The 14226-nt window shown below is 37.3% G+C and overlaps 1 protein-coding gene across 1 annotated transcript; it reads left to right on the top strand.

Annotated features, from left to right (window-relative positions):
- Positions 1-1045: 1045 nt before the first annotated feature.
- On the top strand, positions 1046-1774 carry Krtap24-1 (keratin associated protein 24-1). Its single transcript, XM_070028782.1, has one exon. The coding sequence runs from the start codon at positions 1046-1048 to the stop codon at positions 1772-1774; it is 729 nt and encodes a 242-aa protein (XP_069884883.1).
- Positions 1775-14226: the final 12452 nt, after the last annotated feature.

The following is a 14226-nucleotide window of genomic DNA, read 5'->3' as shown; positions in this document are numbered from 1 at the left end:
AGTTTTAAGCATAGTCATTCCTTTTTTGTTAGTCTAGACCAAAAATAACTTCCATAAGGGAATTAAATAAAATCTATGTGCAAAGAAAGCAAATATGTAATAAGTAGAATTTATTTGGAGAAAAATAGGTTACACATCTGACAGCATTTGGGTTTTCCAACAAGAACAATGGAGCATATACGGTATAATCTTAGTCAATGAAGAAGGTATAATGTTGACATACTGGACATCGTTAATATTACATAGTGTAGAAACTTAAAGAGGATTTCATGGAAGCGTGGTTGCTTAGCAACCACAGACCCATGGGGACAAGTTCATTTTTAGCATTGTGCAATGTCACCAAGACCCACTGTGCTTGCTGTGTGTCTAATGCATGGAATTCTCGAAACACATCAGATGAGAAGCTGTCATCCAGGTATGGCCTGGCATAGATACTGAACAGCACATATTCAGAGAAAAATACGTTTTTTTTCTTGATACATCAATGCCTCGCCCTCTCTTTTGAGTAACACTAGTTGGGTAACGCACACCATCCAGCTTATTTCAGAATATAGAATCAATTCCCACAGTATTGTGCAGTGGCAAAGAGTGGAAAAACACAGGCCTTCGCTTCATTGTATCCTTGTTAACCTTTTAATAACCATGTTTCTGAAGCCTATAGATACATGAACTCTTGTTAACTGCTAATTGGCAGAGGAGAGTTTGCTTATTAACATTAGAATCACTGTTCACCAAAGCTATGTGTCTACAGATGGTAAGTGATGGGGGGATGTTCAAGTGATGTTTATGGATAAACTTATTTTTGTATGAGGATAAACACATGAGCATCTGTGGCTAAATTACACACACACACACACACACACACACAAACACACACACACACACACACACACACACACACACACACACAGATGAGATGTTTCTGTTTATTGTTCCAAGTAGGGAGAAGGAAGAGAGTCTGGGGAGTTTCCAGACCATCACCAGGGAAGATATAAAGACTCCTCCAGCCCACAACCACAGCATCCCTGCGTATCTACCACTTGGCATGAATCCGGGCTCCATGTCTCTTGTGGGTTATCCTGAGCTTTGCAATACTTCAGCCTACCGAACTCATTGTTACCTCCCGGTGACTCCTGTTTCTTTTTGCTCCAATGATGTAAGCTCTACTTTTGGACACTACTTACCCAGTAGCTACCAAAGCAATCTCTGGCTCCTGGACCACTGCCACGAATCCTACTGTGAGGCACCGAGCTCTGAACCTCCCAGCTGTGAGCCTCAGTCCTGCACCACTGCACGGTCTGACTCCAGGAATTCCTGCGGGCCCTGCAATGCTCCATCTGCAAGCCAGGTCACCAGTGCCTGTGAAACTAGGAACATCAGAGCCAGCCCCAAGGGAAGCCCAGGCACTGGGACAAAGGGGTATGTATCCAGGTGCCACAGACCCGCTCCATGGGCCTCCAAAGCTTGTCAGATCCTGCGCCCTCAATCTGCTTGTTTGGGACAACATAATTACTTATCAAAGAATCTTCAACCCCAAACTCACTGCAGACTGAGTAGCTGGGGATATAAAAGCTACTACAATTCTGACTTCCACACCCGTGGCTTCTCACCAGCATGCTACGTTATCAATGGCTACCAACCTCAGAGGTATTTTATGAGCTACCGACCACTGACCTATTTGTCTAGAAATTTCCGGTCTCTGAGCTGTGTGCCCAGTACCTTTCCGCCTCTGAGGTACTTATGCAGTGGCAGCAGACCCCTGCATTGCTATTGATCAACTTAATCGCATTTCCAGCAGCTAGAAATTGCCCAATGGGGCAGATTTCACTAAGCAGTAGGCTCTCTAATGTTCTGCTGAATTGCTTAATACATCCTCAGAATTCTGTTACCTTCACCTCAAATATAACTCCAGGGTTTTATTAACCACAGATATTACTGCCTGATAGATTTTTTTTCTTATTTCTCGGCTAATGCTTTTTAAATTGAAGACTGATTCTGCAAGTATTATTTCAAAGACTGATGATGGATGGACTTACAGAAGAGACTCTTGTGAAGGGTAACCATGAAGAGATTTCTTATTCTGTTTGACTCTTGTCTGCCAAAGGAATTCTCATCTTTCTTTGCTTGATGGAGGGAACATTCTCTGTTTGATGGTTCATTCTAAAGCGCAAGTTCCTCCAAATGTTTTTGCCTTGTATTAGTATATTTTTTCAGTCTTCTAATTAACATCTTCCCAGGGAAGTGAGTGATAACATTATTGTAAACGTACTTGAGCTGAGCTATTTCTTACTTTCCTTGCCATTTGCTTGTACGGAAGAGTAACAGACAAATAGATTTCAGAAGCAGAAGATTTTGACACATCTGTTTGAAAGAAGCTGTAGAGATAGAATCAATGGCTACCTGGTAATGCTGCTGCTTTTACAGAGAAGAAAACTTCAGAAGTAATGGAAGTACAAATACCTCTAGTTGAAGAGATGATAAATTTGTATGAACTCTAGATGACTATTGGACTCTGTTCAAAATTCTACAATGTTGCCCTGATGAATCATTGCATTCTGATTCTGGAAAAATTCCTGGTATTTAATAAATTTTTTATCTGGAAATGGTGGCCTTTTTTGCTTTATTTTATATTCATTGAAGTTTAATTTCTGTTCTGAGCAATATGCACGACATTATCAAAGTGCTAGTTTCTTTCTGCTTGTTTTATAGCCAAAGTTAAAACATGAAGAAAGACTGGGCATGGTGACTCATGCCTGTTAATTCCATCTCTTTCTATGGTAGAAGTTGGAGAAGAATAGTATTTGGCACTTGTCCAGGCAATAATTTAGCAATAACTTCATCTTCAACAAGCTGGCAAGGACACATCTGCCTATGTACTAGCTACCTGGAAGGCTCTAAGTAGGAGTTCCATGGTCTGAAGCTAGCCCCAGCTCTGCCTCCCTTCTCCCCCCCCCCCCCCAAGAAAAAACACTTACCCAAAGCATAAGCAAAATCTTGGCTCTGTTCATTTTGTTGTACTGTAAGTTAGCCTTTCTGAAAATTACAATATTTGAATTCTCCCTAGAATCCACCAAATTTGGGGTAATATATTTGTGTATACTTGAAAGGTAGAGGTTGGGATCAATGGAGAAGGACAAACCAATAGAGGAAGAGGGGTGAATGCAGTGATAAAATTCAATGCATATCCAACAAAATTAAGAAAATTAAGGGGAGGGACAAGGCTGAGAGGGGTGGGGAAGAATGATGGAAGGGATGACATTCTAGTCATAACTGCTTTGTTGAGTGGCAACTCCTTTGTACAACTACTTAAAGATAATAAAAACATCATTTCAAATAAAGTAAAAGGTTTGATTCTTGTATCATGAAAAGATGTCTGTGGTTGTAGTTCAAGTGGTATATATGAAAAAGGGAGATGTAGACTATGAAGTCTAGAACTTGTGAATTGTTTTTGTCATGTCCAACGTTCAGTGCATTAAATGTATTTCTCTCAGCAATGTCTGTGATTTGGAAATTTTAGAAATTTTGGAAAATATTTATAAAACAAATCATTTTAACAAAAGAAGTACAAAATATCTGTATTTTCCTATACAATATGTATACTAATTAAATATAGGTAAGATTTGGAAAGGTGAATAGATTTAAGATTCAACCTTGAGAAGGATATTCATCCAATAAAATGAAAATAACATGATTGATACCCTAAGAAGTTTTTAATAAAAAAATAACTATTGTGTACAGACAAATAGAATGTTTTCTGGAAATGTGAGTAACTGGGGAATGGACTGGAAGAGAAGGATCAGGGGTATTACACAGCAAGGCCCTGGTTTCAAGTCTCAGAACCTCAAAAAAAAATAAAAAGGTAAATATCTAAATTAAAACTTGCGAAAGTAGGCCAGGTATGGTAACATATATTTCTAATCCCATTGATAGCTATCCAGATGCAGGAAGATCAGTAGTTTAAGTATAGCCTTTAGCAAAGTTAATGAGATACTCTCTCAAAACAAAATATAAATAAGAGGGCTTGGGGTGGGGTTCCAGGGGTAGGCCACACAGAGTTACAATGCATACAAACTGATGCCAAAACATTCCAATGGAATCTACTAATCAGTCAGTTGCTAGCTCATATGTATATATATACATATATATACACATATATAACTCATACCCATATTTGCATATATACATATATATATATATATATATATATATATACATACATACACATGGAAAATTCCAAAAGTAATATCAACATGCTATTTCTGCTTGAACATAGCTAGGAATGATCAGGTCACAATTTCCTATGACTATCCACTCAATTTTCTAAGTGTTCTGTCTGCTGGAAATTTCTTCCATTGACAACTTATAATAAGCCATGAGAAACATTCATTGATCATATATGACCTGTTTGATTCCTTTAACACAGGGTAAATGTTCAGCATTTGCAAATGATTTCTGTGTGCCTTGGACATTATTTGTTTCCTCTTATAAGCTCTAATATCTTAGAGACATTGAGTGAGACACCTTGAAAATCTGAAGATTCTTAGAGTCTATTCTCAAGAACTGATCACAGTAGTGATACACTAAAAAGAACTTAAATACTGCCTCAACCATTTTACAAATGGGAAAAGATTAATTCTATCTAGGCAACACTTGCAGGGGAAGAGGAGAGATGGCATGATACGCAGGCCTCCATAGTGGTAGAAGTAGCGGGTCTAAGTGTTCAACAATAGTCAAAGAAGGCCAGGTGACAATTGCATTTTGAAAGATGTGCAGGTGAGTCACCTGCAGATGTGCAAATAGTCACCAGAGGAAAATAATTGGGAAGAAAATAGAGGCTCTTCCATTAAAAATCTTGAGCAAAGAAAATTTTCTTAAATAAAAACAAGCAAGTTGACAACAAACTAAAATGTTTGTTAATACGGACATGGTAAGATTAAAGTAGATGATGGTAGTTACAATAAATAAAGGTAAAGAATATGATGGGGCATGTGACAACTCTCTGTACATATCAACCAAATTTACTGTTCACATTAAGCCTAAAAAGTAACCTAGTCATAAAAAACTAATAAATCAATAGTAAAAGCAATCCCACAAGGTTGGCAGAAAACATGTATAATATACAGCATGAAATTTTTTCCCAATAGTTTAATAATTACTGTTAAAAGCAAGGACAAACAGTTCAGAACATGAGCAAGCAGTATGAACAGACAAATACAATCAAAATATTATATCTAACTTTATTTATAATTAAAAACACATTACAATTTTACCACCCATTGGCAACTATTCTGAGTTAGTCTGCTCAAAAACACATTGTCACCCACTACAGATGGAGGCAAAATTCAACAGAGTCACTGCATAGAGGTTACACAGGCCCAGTGACCAAGGCAGCTCTGCTTCTCCGAGTCTCCACAGAATATTCTCTGAGAATTCACAATAGTCCACTATTTTATTTCCTCTACCTGCAGCCACCCATGGTCCAAAGGTATTATACATAAAAGTGGAGTCATTTATGCTCCAAAAATGTATTCAGGAAATTCCCGTAATAAACAGCTCATCAGCTGTAAATCGTGCCTCAGTTTGACTATCGTGAAAAAAGAGTCTCACTCTGTCCCACTGAGGTTGTGAGTCTTCTCAGTGTGGGGCATCTTCACTCTGTATAACTATGGGCCTGGTGTTATTTAGCAACTCTCTCAGGTATCACATAGACCATCAAAATGTCATACCGCTTCTGTCACCTTATTTTACTAATGCCCTCAACCTATAAAAGTGGAGATGCTGAAATATACATTGGAATATTATGGTTTCACTGTTTTCTGATTTATTAATTGCTTTTGGTAATCTGTGACTGTATCTAATTATAAATTAATTTCTACCCGTGGTTTGTGTGTATCAGGCCATCCACCGGGAGCCTGGAACATAATGTCTTTTATTAGAAGAAGTTCCATATTCATTTCACTGGTCCCTGAAAAATGAAAAGTTACAATGGAAAACTAAAAATTTTAAAGCCCACTGATAGAAGAATGTGAAACAAGCTGTTATGTAGTAATATAAATAAATGTCTTAGAGTAATTAAAATTAATTGAGATCCATCTCTATTAGTAATATAAAAAATCATATTGCAAAATAAAAATTAAGAGTTATAAGCTATATAAAGAGTGATACATTTTATGGATAACCACACACACATAAACAAATGCTTTGTGTGTAACCACATGTAAACAAAAGGAAATAGTGCTGGAAAATTGTTTAGTAGAACAGTCAGTATCCAATATCTCAAGGATGTTATTAATAAAAAGTGTAGAAGACTCAGACATCAGTCCTCTGTTGCAATATCTTCTAGGAGGCATTAGGATATAAAGTTTTATCAATGTCCTGGGAATTTCACTGAGGCAAGAGAGTTTATACTTAATAATTAACATAATATATCCATAATCACAGTGGAAACTATTTCAAGTCTTTTAAGATTTGTACTTACAATTACACTTGTGAACTTTCTTTTCCCTTATATTTTACCTAATAGCTAACCCATACTTTCTCCTTGACAAATAACACCTAACTATCATTTTTTGTAGGAAAAAAGTCTAAAAAAAGTAATTTTATACACTTGAGGTTCTTTGGGGTAAGCATGAAAGTTCTTCCTTTTACTTTCCCCTCTCTCATAAACACAGCAGAAGAAGAAATGCACTTAAGCAAATCCATATATACTCACTGTCCTAAATTCTATAAATCAAATTCTTCTGTAAGATATATGTATATATATATATATATATATATATATATATATATGAAATGCAGGATCTATAAAATGAATGAATATGTCTGTCTTTATGTACTTGTCAGTCTGTTTAGAGCACTGACAATTGACAATAAAGTTTAAAGAACTGATGAAGGCACTACCTTTGGCATGCTTTATAACACTTCACTTTGCTGTTTCTGCCTGCAATCCTGAAACTGGAATATTGGTCCCTATCTTGTTGAACTCTTTTTCTGTATATTGTGCCTTCTGATGAATGTATCACATTTACAAAATTTCTAAAACCAAGGTAACTATTGATAGATTTTTAAACTTTTTGTTCCATTGGTTATACTTAATGGTGTTTTGAAGTCTCCACAAAATGCCTCTGGAAATTTTTTTTATGATACAACAATTCCACGTGGGACCTATTAAAGGAAAATGGATGCCATGTGTTAGCAGGTATTAAATGAGCCTAGGTGTCACACAGCAGTGTAAGTAATCAAATTTTAAATCCTCAAATCATAAGGGAATAGGTCAAGATCCTGCAGCTCTATTTTGATTCAAAAATTCCATAACTTCACAAACCACGCAAGAATTTCCACCTGCTCCAGGAACTGCTAAATTCTTGGTACCTGTGTTCCTTCAAAAGTGAAGTAGAAGCAAAGCAAAACTTTCTTTATGAGATATGTTGTCTCATAGTGGAGAGAACTGTTGTTGTTGTTGTTGTTGTTATTACTGACACTGGTCTTCAACTTCTCTTTAGATTCACTGGTCTCTTTGTCTGGCAGTGTAATCAAAGTGATGGCTGAGACTCAGTAGATCACTAAGCAGTCTGTCCAGAATGGCAGAGTGAAATCTTTTCTGACAAATCAGAAGAGAATGGAGGCTCAGATACCTCATTTGTTTGCTGAGGCAAACAATCTAGACTCCAAAAAGTTCTTGATCATACTACTGTGGACTACTTTCTACTCTCGGGGCCCAAATACTTAGAGGAAAAATTATACAAAAGGAGTAAGTTATTCTATAATATTTTAAACAAGTAATACGTGATCCCTGAATACCCATTTATATCTGAACTTTAACATCAAGAATAACATTCAAGACCAGACATGATGGCCCATACCTATAATTCCAACACTCACAAGGCGAAATTCAACCCCAGCCTGGATACAGTGTGATAACCTAAAAGCAAATTGCTTGAGTTTGTTCATTTAAAAAATAAAGATTGTAAAGCTAAAATTATAACTTATAAAAATGAGTAAAATATTCCATCTTTAAGAATAATGATAATATGGATAATTGTAATTGTGGTAATTATAAAACTTACTGTGAACCGTCTCTCACCTGAGGAGTGAACACTGAGAATGGGAGATTAAAATTAAACCACTAAAGAATCTTCTCTTTGTTAACCAATCTGAATCTTTTTCTTTTATTCAATTTCTAACAGGTAAGGCCATTTTGGGGTTCTTTTCCTTGGGTTGCACAGCATATTGGTATCTGCTTTGTATTTCAAGAATTTGTATCTGCTTGACAATGTAATTCTTGAGTAACTGAGAAATGCTTGTAGGCTGACAGACTCAAAGAAAGATATGAAGAATTCCTTTGTTTATACACTGTGTGTGGTGTTATGAACAGCTCATAATAATTATTTAAAATGTTTAATAATAATAATAATAAGTGATTTGACTTAAAACAGATAGGTTTTATGGGTACTGGGTATAGTTACTATAAAAAAGAGTTCACAGTGTAAAGTATATCAGATGAAAGGACTAAGTTAGATCATGCTTGTTTTTTTTTATATTGTGATTGTCCTAAGGAGGAAGTGAATTGACCTTGAAATTATGAAACTATTATTATATAGAAACTATAAAAATATCCCTGTGGGATTCTTTTTAATTTTAATTTAGTGTAGAGAAAATCAATAGATGATGAATTAGGAAGTATGTAGGAAAAGAGTGGAGATGTTTACAATTCAGTAAAGCAACACTCCCAACATAGGAACTATGAAATCATTGTCTCATTTACAATACATTCCATGCCCTAAAATGAGGAAACTAAAGGAAAGAGGCCAAGAACAATAAGTCTTCTCATTAGGCGAGAACATTGTTGTAAGGTTCTGAATCATCTGGTATGCTGTAATAAACAGAACAAACAGTACATGGGAAGGAGTCAAATGTGAGTTATAGCTAAAATGTTTTTTAAATATTGAAGACTTGAAAGTAAAGTCAATATGTTTGTGGATTACCATCTAATACTTAAAAAATGTACTTCAATCTATGAATTTAAGGGAAATGGTCTTAGCTAGGCACTTGAACTGAGAGACCTTTTTTCTTGCTTGCAACACAGAACACAAGTCACTATCATTCCTCAGAAGGATATGGGAAGATGGACCAAGGAAGGTAAAAGGATGAGAAGGAGTTGGAGGTAGAGAGGGAAAGGTAAAGAGAAAAGGGAGAGAAGAAGGAGGAGGGTAGAGGAAAAGCAAAGATAAAGGAGGATTGCAGAAGCCTTTTCCAGAAACTTCCTGTAGTATTACCCTAGGGTAATTTATAAGCCAAGCATCCCACAACACTAGAAAAACTTTCACTGGAGACAAATACATCACATCCTGCCCCAGGCCTCCTTGACATGAAGAAGATTGGGACAAGTTGGCAGGGGAGTGGGGGGTGTTACTTTTGACTCTAGGAATTCCATCTCCTCCTAAAAACATCCTAATGTGAGTTATGAATCAATTCAACTCCCTGTAAGGCAACAGGTTCTTAGATCATTATCTTGGAAGCAAATAAAAGAAATAATTAGTTAACATTTAAAAAATTATGAATAGATACATGAGCTTATAGATGTGTGTACACATAGATATAGATTGCTGGTCATGTTTTCATCATGATTTTTAAATATGTGTATGCACCTAAAAGTTAGTTTATTGCTTTGGGAAATCTATATTTACCACTTCGTTGTTTTTTTGTTGTTTGTTTTTTGAGATTTTTTTTTGGTTGGTCGTGGGGCTTGAACTCTGGGCCTGGGCGCTGTCCCTGCACTCTTCAGCTCAAGGCGAGTGCTCTACCACTTGAGCCACAGCACCATTTCCGGTTTTCTAGTGGTTTTTATTGGAGATAAGAGTCTCATGGACTTTCCTGCCCAGGCTGGCTTTGAACCCCAATCCTCAGATGTTAGCCTCCTGAGTAGCTAGGATTACAGGCATGAGCCAGGGGCACCCAACTCTTTGTTTTATTAATGTAATTGTGTTGTTATTATTAAGATGACATTGTCCAAACTAAAGAAGTATACTCATTATCTGACTTATTAAAGGAAACCTCTCAGCACATTTTTTAATTTAATTTACTTTTTTCTGATCTTCAAAAGGGGGTTGTAATTTATAATGTATAACTGGTGCATCTTGATCAGAGTCAACCATTCTATCATTCCCTAACCACAGACTCATTTCACATTTCCACATTATCACATATGCACATTAAATATTCTTGCAGTATTTGTTCTCTCTTTCCTTTTCCTTTCTTTGTCTTAATAATCTTTTTAACACTTGGGCAACATAATCAGAATAAGTATGTCATCTCTACAACTAAGAAAATGGTTGATAATGAAGATAGAATTTAGCCAGATTCCTTTTTACCTTGTCTCCCTTGAAATACAGGTAATGGAAAATTTAAGTATGACTACAATTTGCCCCGAAGCACAGAACATCTACTTTACTTGTTGCTTCTAAGTAAAATACAGTGCTGTTATCAATTGTTAATAGACATATCAGACAAAAACAGAAGTAGTCTAGTCAGCTCACCTGACAGCTCTATTTGACAGAAATAGCCGTGATTTTCAAGGAAGCAATCTCTGCCCTATCCAGAGAAAAAGGCATGAGCTAATGAGAATGCATAGTTTCTAGCCAACCTCAGTAGGGAATTGTAGCACAGGTTGGCCTCACGCAAAATTAATTGAGCAAGGGGAAGGAAAACATGCACACAACCCTGGGAGAAGTACTTGTAGGAAACACACACATAAAACACTGATTCTCTCAAAATGATGATTGCAATATACACTAAACTGGCTCCGAGCATTCTCCTCTAGTCTAAATTCAGGGCTCAATTTTATTCTTTCAGCTCCAATGTTGGTCCAAGTTATAAGCTCATCAAGAGTGTCAGCAGTCCTCAAACTGAGTCCAAAACCTTGTTTTCCAATGACTGCAAAACAAAATTTCATGCCATCCTCCTCCTCCTACCGAGTTTAATAATGCTATCCTGTACACCAAAGATTGTCCATATTCACCTTTAGTAAATGCAATGTGTTCTGAAGTAAGCTGTAAAAGGCAGAAGGTCTTTATGATCACCCCCAAGCAAAGTGGAGGCTATTGGTGACATTGTCACGTGTTTTCATACATCTGTGTCTGGTCTTATGAACAAATACTGTGTATTTTTCCATTCTAAGAAAGAAAGTAGAACCATGAAGAATTCCAGGAAAAGTCTTTTAAGGTCTAAGTCTTCAGAGTACAAAGCCAATGAATTGTGTTAAGTAAACTTTCCTGTATAAAATCTAAAGGTCATTTGGATGGCTGCCCGGTGGCCTGTGGGATAGCATACATTTGTGGGACGTGGAGACAGTGTGGCTGGTCACTACAGCAAGTCACACAGGTAGCCAAGGACAAGAGGAGTGGCACCTGATCATACTCAGGCATTTGTCTTGGGTTAGGAGGCCATTCCCTAGCTCTGGTTTTGTTACCTGCATGACAAAGAAAGCAATACATTTTCTTCCTGGGCCTCAGTTTCCTGCTGGCAAAACAAGGAGGTTGAATGTAATGAGCACTTTGTCCTATAAAATATGATGATACTGTCATTCCAAGCAGAAGTTGTGCAAAAATCTTTTATGGTGTTTGGCTACACCTGCCTTCTACATGTCCCGTTCTCAAAGTGCTTATCAGAATCCACCCAAGCCCAGCCAATGTCGTTTAATGACAGAGGCATATTTTAATTACAGGTTGCAGATAAACTATTAAATCATGACGGATGCATTTAGTTCTGTTACACCTTATTTATTATATTGCCAAGAGTTACCGATGGTAGCTCCATACCTAAATTACCCACTTCCTTCAGGCACTGCATTGGAGGGACTGTGGGTTTATGTTGCAAAAGGAGAAAACAAAAGGAAGTTCTACAGGAAGAAGCTAAGATTTGAGTTTCTTGCAAGTGCTAATTTTCTAAGGAGAAGCTTCATATTATAGTCATGTCTACTGAGACTCCACCCCTCCTGTAAAATATGATTCCTAAAGGGACCTAGTAAAACCTGTCAGGGGGCCCTCCATCAGATCATTAAAGCCTTTCACTAGACATCCACCCCTGTCTGGGCAAACTGATTTCACAACTGAAAACAATAAATGTCATCATAAAACAATAGGAAGGTAAAAGCCAAGTTCAACCATTTCATCTCTACACCTCATTACCTTTTCAGAAGAACAAAACAAAAATGTCTGACATAGTTTTGCAAACAACATATTAACTCAAGTTTGGTTAAGCTTGGACCATTTTCCTATCATGGATGAGAAGACTTTAACTAATTTACATATTCCTTCCTGGGGGCAGGTACCAGAGATAGCATCTCTTTATTTTTAAAGCCATAAAATAAAAGAAAAATGAGAACAAAGAGAGGACATGGCACACGGATAGATGTAATCATCACACTTAAAACACAAGGCATGCTGAGAATCAGAAGTTTATTGTAGCCAGGCTGCAGAATGCCAACTGATCACAGGGGCCGATAGGGAAGCAGAGAAGCCACAAACAAATTATTTTCAATCAGTGTAATCTTTTACAGTCCCAGATAAAGTAATGTGGGAAATTTTTGCTTCTTTTCTAAAGATGCTATGTGAGCTCAGTTTGTTCAATTTCTTTAAGGAATGCTACTCCCATTTATGGGTAAGATCTGGTTCTTCCACAGTTTCTCTTTCTCTCTCCTTTCCTCTCATTCTTTTTGCCTGGAGGTACCATTAGCTCTAAAAATTTCTTGGAGCCAGGCACTGGTGGCTCACCCCAATAATCCTAGCTACTAAGAAAGCTGAGAGAGATCTCAGGATCTCAGTTCAAAGCCAGCCTGGGTAGGAAAGTCAGTGTGACTTCAGAAGTGGAGACATGGCTCAAAAATGGTAGAGCACTAGCCTTGAGTGAAAAAGTTTTGGGACAGCCCTTTTTTCAAACACATTTAGTGTTTGAAATAATATATGCTTGAGTAAAGCTAATTACTCAGAAACCAGACCTGGGAGATCCCTTCTTTTGACCCCTTAATTGCAGACTAATGTTGTTTGAGGAGTAGGCGTTTTCCTTCCTATCCCTTCTTCTAATTGTTTTGCTCCCCCACAGTGAGTCTTTTCGCATGACCTGATTGGCTAATGAGCTAACGTTAATGAACCCTAGACTACACTTGAATAGGAATTCTTTTGGTCTCAGAATGGTTAGGAAATGATTATTTGGGACTTCAACTTTTCTTGAATGTATGGTGTATGCAATGCAATGCTATGCATCATATTTGATGACCACTCAGAGCCCATGCACAAAACCAGAAAACACAGCATTTTGACTGGCGAACAGGTCAGAGGACTGAAAAGACAAAAGGAGCAGCTGTACCGCGATGATAGCAATGGTACCTACAGGAAGGAGCTCCACCCTGGGATCAGGACAGAGAAGGGCAGCTGGAGTTGTTTTATGGATCTTTGCAGACAGACACAGGTCCAGAGGTAGGACACTGGGAACGGGAGGATCTGGAAGCCAGAAGTGTAAGTGAAGGGCATGTTAGCTTTGCTCTTCTCTCTGGTGATTGGTGGAAAGAAGGAGACTATTTTTGGAATTATGAGGTGAGCAGGTGGAGCTGAAACAAACTTCCATTGCCAGGGTGACAAAAGCCAAAGCAAGACCAGATCAACTTGTATTCCTTTGCTTTTCTGCTCTCTAGTGTCTCCTGTTGGCAGAACTTCAATGCTGACAGAAGAGAGACATGGCTCAGCTGGAGTTTCCAAAAAAGCCAGTCTATAAACAATCTGTAGCTTCATAGTTAACACAGACTGACTGTGTTCTGAGTTAACTTTGAATTACCATCCTACTACTTTGTAGGTGAAGAAATTCTTGGGTGAGTTTTGAGGTAGAGACACATTATCTTGACTCCCCTCAATGAATTATAACATAATTTCAATGAAAAAGAGGCTTGTTTTAAAAGCAAGGTGGCTCCATTACTAAAACTAAGGACATCAACAAAATAGAGGCAGTAAATCAGAATTATGTGACTTAAAATTAGTTATCGGATGCAACCTCCTTATTTCTCAACTACTCTTGGGTACTGGGATAGGGCCTTAAATTTTGTTATAAAAATTGATATAAACATATTTATTAACATCGGTGGTAGTCTAAAATATCATATAGCCTCTTTTCCCTGGCAATATCAGAACAAAAATAAGATGCAGAAGTGGGCAATTGAAAATGGATTGCTGTATGGGT

This window comes from Dipodomys merriami, unplaced genomic scaffold, assembly GCF_024711535.1.
Source record: "Dipodomys merriami isolate MVZ:Mamm:240054 unplaced genomic scaffold, mDipMer1.0.p SCAF_2, whole genome shotgun sequence".
Classification (NCBI taxonomy): Eukaryota; Metazoa; Chordata; class Mammalia; order Rodentia; family Heteromyidae; genus Dipodomys; species Dipodomys merriami.
Note: the sequence above shows the minus strand (reverse complement) of the source record. Positions and strands in the feature narration are given on the sequence as shown.

Bases quoted from the DNA above. Each gene is read 5' to 3' on its own strand.
- Krtap24-1 (XM_070028782.1), top strand. From the start codon at position 1,046: ATGAATCCGGGCTCCATGTCTCTTGTGGGTTATCCTGAGCTTTGCAAT.